The sequence below is a fragment of the Saccostrea echinata genome, unplaced genomic scaffold (assembly GCF_033153115.1).
Source record: "Saccostrea echinata isolate AGI-Se365-2 ecotype Australia unplaced genomic scaffold, CSIRO_AGI_Sech_v1 ptg000162l, whole genome shotgun sequence".
NCBI lineage: Eukaryota > Metazoa > Mollusca > Bivalvia > Ostreida > Ostreidae > Saccostrea > Saccostrea echinata.
Genome location: NW_026889911.1, coordinates 23360 through 31827, shown reverse-complemented (window position 1 = coordinate 31827; position 8468 = coordinate 23360). Strand labels below are relative to the sequence as shown.

General features: G+C 36.7%; 1 protein-coding gene across 1 annotated transcript; it reads left to right on the top strand.

Annotated features, from left to right (window-relative positions):
* Positions 1-1288: 1288 nt before the first annotated feature.
* Positions 1289-1699, top strand: LOC133177542 (histone H3). The gene has a single exon (XM_061312511.1). It carries the CDS (start codon positions 1289-1291, stop codon positions 1697-1699), a length of 411 nt encoding a protein of 136 aa, XP_061168495.1.
* Positions 1700-8468: the final 6769 nt, after the last annotated feature.

The window sequence follows — 8468 nt, the reverse complement described above, 5'->3', positions numbered from 1 at the left end:
CAACATTTTTAGAAAAGATGCCTCTATTACATACATGTACTAATGGAAACACAAAATGAATAAACAAGAAGTACACTTACCTATTACACATAGTTTATTTGTCTTCGACTGGAAGCAAATTGCAAAGTCATGATAATATTAACATGCTGTTTCTGAGAAGAAGAAGAAACAAAAGTCAGTTTTTAATTTGTTTACATACCCTCCCTCAAGTAAATAAAATTTTACTTTTTCCACATCACAACGCCTACGCTAACTATATGGCCATTATTATTAGTGTTATCATTCTAGTATATTTGTTTTCATGTTTTTTTTTTTTTTTTTTTTTTTTTTTTTTTGTTTTGTTTTGTTTTGTTTTGTTTTGGTTTGTTTTTTTTTTTTTTTTTGTTTTTTGTTGTTTTTTTTGTTGTTGAAGTTTTTATTATTATTATTAATTTTTTTATTTTATTTTATTTTATTTTATTCATTCATTTATTTTATTTATTTATTTATTATTATTATTATTATTATTTTTCTTTTTCTTTTTTTCTTTTTTTTTCCCCACTTTATTTGGAATCAAATGTGGAACGAATGGAATAAAAGTTCATGCGTACCTTTTGAAAGACAGATACATACATTCTTATTCTTTTCATTTATTTATTCTTTTCATTTATTCATTCATTCATTCATTCATTTATTTAATTATTCATTCATTTAATTAATTATTCATTTATTTGTATTATTTGTTTTGTTCTTGTTTTTGCAACAGGGGTAATTCCTGTTCATCCTATATGCACCATTCTGATTATCTGCAAGTATCATGATACTTAGTAATATTACTGGGCTTGTTCAGATAATGGTAGGAGGAAATAATGACAAGAAATATATAATATATATTTTCGAAAATGCATTTTGCTTCAATAACGAATTGAAAATATATGTATATATATAATAAATAATTCTATTTTCTATTCAATTGACGTTACATTCATCCCCATTATTCACCATATATATATTTTTAAAAAAAATATTTGACTATATGTATCTGCATGTGAAATCATGTGTCAAAAACCGACTTGATTTTCTTTTTCTTTTGGGGCAATTCTGTGGATTGAAACTACCTACAGACGTAGCCAATGGTCATCTCGTTCACCTGACTAATCGTAGCGAGTGTTACTGCGGGCACCAGCCAATCGACTAAGCCGACTGGTAGACCGCAGCGATTTTCAACTTGAGCTTACAAAGATATATAAGTTCACGGTGCAACACTGCCACTTCATTCATTCGAGTTTGAATAATCTGAGGAGATAGCATGGCACGTACCAAGCAGACGGCACGAAAATCTACAGGAGGCAAGGCCCCCAGAAAACAGCTCGCTACCAAAGCTGCTCGTAAAAGCGCACCAGCCACGGGTGGCGTTAAGAAACCGCATAGATACAGGCCAGGAACTGTCGCCCTCCGTGAAATTCGGAGATACCAGAAGAGCACTGAGCTTCTCATCAGGAAGCTGCCATTCCAGCGCTTGGTCCGGGAAATCGCTCAGGATTTTAAGACCGACTTGCGTTTCCAGAGTTCAGCTGTCATGGCTTTACAGGAAGCAAGCGAAGCTTACCTTGTTGGTCTCTTTGAGGACACCAACCTGTGCGCCATTCACGCCAAGAGAGTAACCATCATGCCCAAAGACATCCAGCTGGCCAGACGTATTCGTGGAGAGCGTGCTTAATTTTAAGCTGTATTTCAAGTCCTAAAGCAAACGGCCGTTTTCACGGCCACCTACATTCTTCGAAAAGATGCCTTCTGTTCAGACGTTGAAACATCTCTGAAAATAATGTTGAATTATTTGGCCGAAATTAATAAATTTTGTCAAATTCGGCGTACAATGCCCCCAAATTGAAAAAAAAAAAAAAAAAAAAAATGTTGAGACACAGTACATCCTTCAGTGAATATATCTGTGCCTTACATATATATAATTACATAGCACAATGCTAGACAATTTCATAGTATTATTGTCATCATCAAGTTGTAGAAGTTGTCTACACATCTTGAAACCATATTTTGTACAAGTCCATCAACCTGCCCCTCTAGAATACATTCAAGAATTTTGCGAAATAAATTAGAAAATAGCACAATTATTTAAATAGAAAATGATGGAATGTGTCGAAGCAAAAAATAATAACAGTATTACAACTTTATCTCATTAGTTCTACAGCTATGCACATATGCGAGTACATGCATTTCAGAACTGCAATTCCGTATTTCATTTATATTCAAAGTATGATTTTTATTGATTTCTAAACAACGTCAAATATAACGATATTCATTCTAACGTGGCGTGTAATAAAATGAAAAAGGCTCATTTATAAAGCCGGTTTGGTCACTGCTTAAAGTTGCCTTTGAAAATTAACTGAGAAAAGAGGAAATCAAATAAATTATCACATCTATAACTAGATATCATAAATGAATGAGAATCAAAAGTTTCATTCAGCTTCTACATTTTGTATTATTTCGGTGTTATCTGTCACACCCCTTTCCTTTGAATAACTTAATCCCCACCCACCCACCCACACACGTTTTTATTATCATTCGGCAACAACGGTATTTATTTTGTTAAACTCAAAGCAAAAAATACTGAAATAAAAAAATAACAACAACAAAACAAAAAATTGTGTATGTTTATCCTAAAAAATTATGATGCTGTCTGTCCTGCTTGATATAATTCCCCTCTCTCTCTTTATCATTTTTATTCATTTTCTGTCATGTTTTTTTTTTTTTTTTTTTTTTTTTTTTTTTTGTATATCAGTTTGTATAAAATGTATATATGTACCTCCACGTACCAATATTTTGGTTTAGGTGAATAAATTGAACCTAAACTTGCCTATATGTGAAGAAATTAAAGAATCAAAATTAATTAAATGTGGTTAAAATTCCCGTGGGGCAAGAAATGTAAACATTCCCATCATGCCAAGCTGACCAATCGTAAAGCTTGTCACAATACCGCTTTGGTAACGTTCCGAACTTTTCAAAGCATCGTGCGCTCTCACGGGTCCTCAATTTGGACTATAAATTAGGCAATTACGCATGATCAGTTCATCAGAACAGTACTACTGGCTGAACTTATAACATGTCTGGACGTGGCAAAGGAGGAAAAGGTCTTGGAAAAGGAGGCGCTAAGCGACACAGAAAAGTCTTGAGAGACAACATCCAGGGTATCACCAAGCCAGCCATACGCCGTCTTGCTCGCCGTGGTGGTGTCAAACGTATTTCCGGTCTCATCTACGAGGAAACTCGTGGAGTTCTTAAGGTTTTCTTGGAGAACGTGATCCGAGATGCTGTAACCTACACGGAGCATGCCAAGAGAAAGACCGTCACAGCTATGGACGTGGTCTACGCCTTGAAACGCCAAGGACGCACCCTGTACGGATTTGGAGGCTAAAGAATTCAGTTTGACAGTCAAGACAGAAGTTTAAAACAAACACAAACGGCCGTTATCACGGCCACCCAAATTTTTCGAAAAGATGCCTCTTAAACATCGTTAAGACAGACATTTACTTACTGAGTACTTGTTATACAGATATTCACTGTACAAAGTTGAATACAGAATGGTTGTAAGTGGTAAAATAAATACACAACAATAACAGAGTAAGACCCTTTATGTCGTAATATTTCCTCAAAACTATATACAGAGCAACAAATATGTATTGAATTTAGGTTTGGACAAGAAATATTGAATAAACACACACAAACAGTATATATTATTTAATTTTTTTTTATTATTATAATCATATATTAAAATAATAATGCTGCTGTCTTGAGTATTATTTTGAGGGATCGATCTACCGACAATGACAGGTACCAACTGGCGCTGAGTGACATGCTTTTTTTTTCTTGTTTAACAATTATGACTAATGTTAGACAATTAATTGTCAATGTATAATTATCGCATTTTGGTCATTGCACTTTTATTGATGTATAATTACTGATTGAAAATTCCAATATGTCAATGTCAAAGAAAGGGGAGGGGGGGGGGTCTTGAATTTATTTATCTGTTTCATTGATATTAGCTGAATTGAGATACTTTATTATCAATTATATAATGTACGCTGATAATTAATTCAGTATACAGAGGACAAATGAACCAGGATTTTGTGTACATCAGATGGACCTCGCATGCTTGTATTTTATTTATATTTGAAGATACAGTTATTTTAGATATATGCTTGGTTGTACATTCAAGTTATTTGTGAATAAAATTTGGCTCTCATACATATAATAATACCTACTTGTATTTCTTTATTTATCCTACTTCTGTTATTATAATCAGTTGTAAACAATGTGGGATTTTTATACGTTTGCCACTTTTACGAGCACATGCATTCACATTGTAACACTCACACATATTATTTGTGTCTCAATAACGCATGTAATATGAAGGTATCTTTTCTTAAAAATTAGTTGGCCCTTAAAAGGGCCGTTTGGTGTGTGTACTTGCAAAATGAGATTATTTGCTGCTGGTGTACTTGGTGACGGCTTTGGTGCCCTCAGATACGGCGTGCTTGGCCAGTTCACCGGGCAGAAGGAGACGGACAGCAGTCTGGACCTCTCTGCTTGTGATTGTAGATCGCTTGTTGTAGTGGGCCAAACGAGAGGCTTCGGCAGCGATTCTCTCAAAGATATCGTTGACGAAGGAGTTCATTATGCTCATGGCCTTGCTGGAAACACCAGTGTCAGGGTGCACCTGCTTTAGGACTTTGTAGATGTAAATGGCATAAGATTCCCTCCTCCTCTTCCTCCTTTTCTTGTCTGTGCTCCTCGGTGTCTTGGCCTTGGTGACTGCTTTCTTGGCGCCTTTGGATCCGACTTTGGGTGGCATGATCTCAAGTTGACAGGTCAAACTGAAGAGATGAATAAAGTAAAATGGTAAAATTTACTATTTATATGCGAGTAGGAGGAGAAGCTTGTTACGGACCTCCGAGAAAACATTACTTGTTCGGATTTCACCTAAAGGCACAACAGAGCGACGCGTTAATTGGCTGCACCGTTGGATCCGCTTGGTTGTTTAAATTGGTGCGTGCGGGCGTCGCTGGATTATTCGTTGACTGTACACGAAAGAACATAACCGTTAAGAATGTCTGGACGTGGCAAAGGAGGCAAAGTGAAGGGGAAGGCCAAGAGCCGTTCTTCCCGCGCCGGACTGCAGTTCCCCGTGGGTCGTATTCACCGTCTGCTGAGAAAGGGCAACTACGCCGAGAGAGTGGGAGCAGGCGCTCCCGTGTACTTGGCTGCCGTTCTTGAGTACTTGGCCGCAGAAGTCTTGGAGTTGGCAGGCAACGCTGCCCGCGACAACAAAAAGACCAGAATCATTCCCCGTCATCTGCAGCTGGCCATCCGCAACGACGAAGAATTGAACAAACTCCTGTCCGGCGTGACCATCGCGCAGGGTGGTGTCCTGCCCAACATCCAAGCGGTGCTCCTTCCCAAAAAGACACAGAAAGCCGCCAAGTAAAAAGATCCTATAGTTGTGTTGTGTGCAGCACAAAACCAAACGGCCGTTTTCACGGCCACATAAGCTTTTCGAAAAGATACCTACATTACAAACGAGTTGAAACGTAAACAATTATTATAGCTAGAAAATAATAGAAACACACGAATTCAATAATTTTCAACACAGAACAGAGATCAAACATCAAAGAAAGTGTTATATATTTAATGATAAATAAATGTATTAAGTTAATAACAAAAGCAATAAATTTTAAAATTGACTCGCATGTATATTCGTATATGTACGTTTTTTTCTTTCTCGTTATAGGCAGTTGAATCCAAACCTTATAGGCCTGCGTACAAATGTTGAATTCTCACGTATTACTTGAATGCTCACTCAACAAAGAGATAAGAAAAAAAAAAAACCCATTTCATTGACCAATTAAGACTAGAAACTGCGAAAATCATCTAACATGGCGATCTAACTTTCAATTTTTTTCCTTTGATACAAATATTTTTAAATATGATCATTATTTTATTAACATATTCAAAAGATCTGTAACTCCAGTTAAATCCTTAATGTTTCTTTTTTTTCCCCCTCGCTATTGTTTTATATGATGATTATTTAGACAAAATTCCTAATTGATAAAAATAGATAAAAGTTATGAATATAAGAATCTCATAAGAATAAGAAGATGTGGTTTATATTATGTCTTGAATGTTCTTATTCAAAAAAGTGTGCTTCCCATAATAAGAGTGAATAAAAGCAACTCGATGCCAGTTTCCGGATACTTACAGTACTAACACAATTAAAAACTGGTAGTAAATTTTCTTTCGAATAGACTACCGATGCGAATGACTAAACGACATTTTTTTCAACACTTTACATTTATTGCGATGTCCATCACTGCGCCGTGCAGCACATCTGCATCGTCACGTGACATATAGATGCAGGGAATCATGATCTGCACGTGGAAAGTGTGCAACCAATTTGATGCTTCTATCAATGTATTGTATTGTCTTGTATTATATACTGGTTGTCTTGTTCAACTTGAAAGATATAGATTTTAAATACATTGGCTTTTGACCACATTCTGTTTATTTACATGTACTCAATTATTTGTGTGTGTAAATTACAAGAAACAAATTAATATCAATGAATAAGCTACTCCCATTATTCGCCTTGTTCGTCTCTCTCTGTCTCTCTCTTATGTATAACTACTAATTAAGTGAGTGTTCTACAATTATTAAATACACGCCCTTTTTATGTGATTTTTTTTTTTCATGTAATTTACAAGGATGTCAGTTATGTATATTCTTATGATATAATTATACTGAGAAATTCAGACGTTGTACCACCGAATGTGGTACGTTACGTACGGTCTGGATCTTTCCGGTGTCCTCGGTGTTATAATTATAAAGTAGGTGTCATGTATTTAAATATTCGAAAAGAAATTATATGTTGTCCCTTTAAGGGGGTGAACATCCACTGATCTAGAAAGTATATTAGATATATATTTGAACATTCAACAATTTGTGAGATTCCGTGATTTCCCTTCATATGACCCTTTTGTTTGATTGTTTTTTTTTCTCTCTCTCTCCATTTCATATGAAATGCAAGGCACACATCACTATCCATTGTGCGCGTGTTTGTGCCGAATGTTTGCATTTTCATTCGGATTTTAAGTAACATAGAAGACAATTGAAAGAAATGTACATGTATGTTTTATCACATAGCAATGTAGTAAGTACTTCAATCCCTTACTCGTGTTCTATTCCTCTTGTTTTCGTGTTTTAATCAAAATTAGTCGCTTCTGGGCTCCAGGGAACAGCGCATTTTCAGAATCAACAGACAATTCCTCCTTTAAAATGACAGATTAAGAACCTTAAACAAAAACAGTTATGTAGGAAATTATTTCAAGAAAACGCACAGTGACATATTTGAGAAAATTAAGTAAAATTGGGAGGACAAAATCGGAAAAATAACAGGTATTGAAACACAAAGTTTGACGAGTTCAATCCTCTACGCTCTCGACAATTGGGGAGTTTTCACGGAGGTCCGCGCTCGCCGCCACTCAAATAAGGCCATCGGCGGAGGTGATTTCATTCATTTCCTTATCGTCGATAACGTCGTTCACATCAGTTGTAGAAAACAGGACAAAAAAATTATGGCAGACGCCGCACCAGCAAAATCCCCCGCCAAGAAGAAGGTTTCCAAACCCAAGACGGTCCCCGCCCATCCCAAGTACATCGAGATGATCAGCGCTGCTGTGGCTGCCCTGAAGGAGCGCGGAGGTTCCTCGAGACAAGCTATTCTCAAGTACATCATGGGCAACTACAAAGTCGGTAATGACGCCTCTAGTGTCAACACCCATCTGAAGATGGCCCTCAAGAACGGAGTCAAGAAGGGAGTTCTCAAACAGGCCAAGGGTACAGGTGCCAGTGGTTCCTTCAAGCTGGGAGAGAAGCCCAAGACGGAGAAGAAACCCAAGACCAAAAAAGTCACCAAACCTAAGGCTGCCAAGCCCAAGAAAACGACCAAACCCAAGAAGACAACCGGGGAGAAAAAGCCAACAGAAAAGAAAAAGGCTGTTAAGAAACCTGCAGCACCCAAGAAGGCCAAGTCTCCCAAGAAGAAAGCAGCTACTAAGTCTCCCAAGAAAGCCAAGGCAGCTCCAAAGCCTACGAAAACCAAAGCGCCCAAGAAAGCCACAGCCAAGAAGTCAAAAACCCCAAAGAAAGCCACCAAGGCGTAGACTGCCAATTGTCTTAAACCAATTACAAAAGCCCTTTTCAGGGCTACCAACATTTTTAGAAAAGATGCCTCTATTACATACATGTACTAATGGAAACACAAAATGAATAAACAAGAAGTACACTTACCTATTACACATAGTTTATTTGTCTTCGACTGGAAGCAAATTGCAAAGTCATGATAATATTAACATGCTGTTTCTGAGAAGAAGAAGAAACAAAAGTCAGTTTTTAATTTGTTTACATACCCTCCCTCAAGT

Excerpts from the sequence above, each read along its gene's own strand:
- LOC133177542 (XM_061312511.1), top strand. The coding sequence starts at position 1,289 with ATGGCACGTACCAAGCAGACGGCACGAAAATCTACAGGAGGCAAGGCC.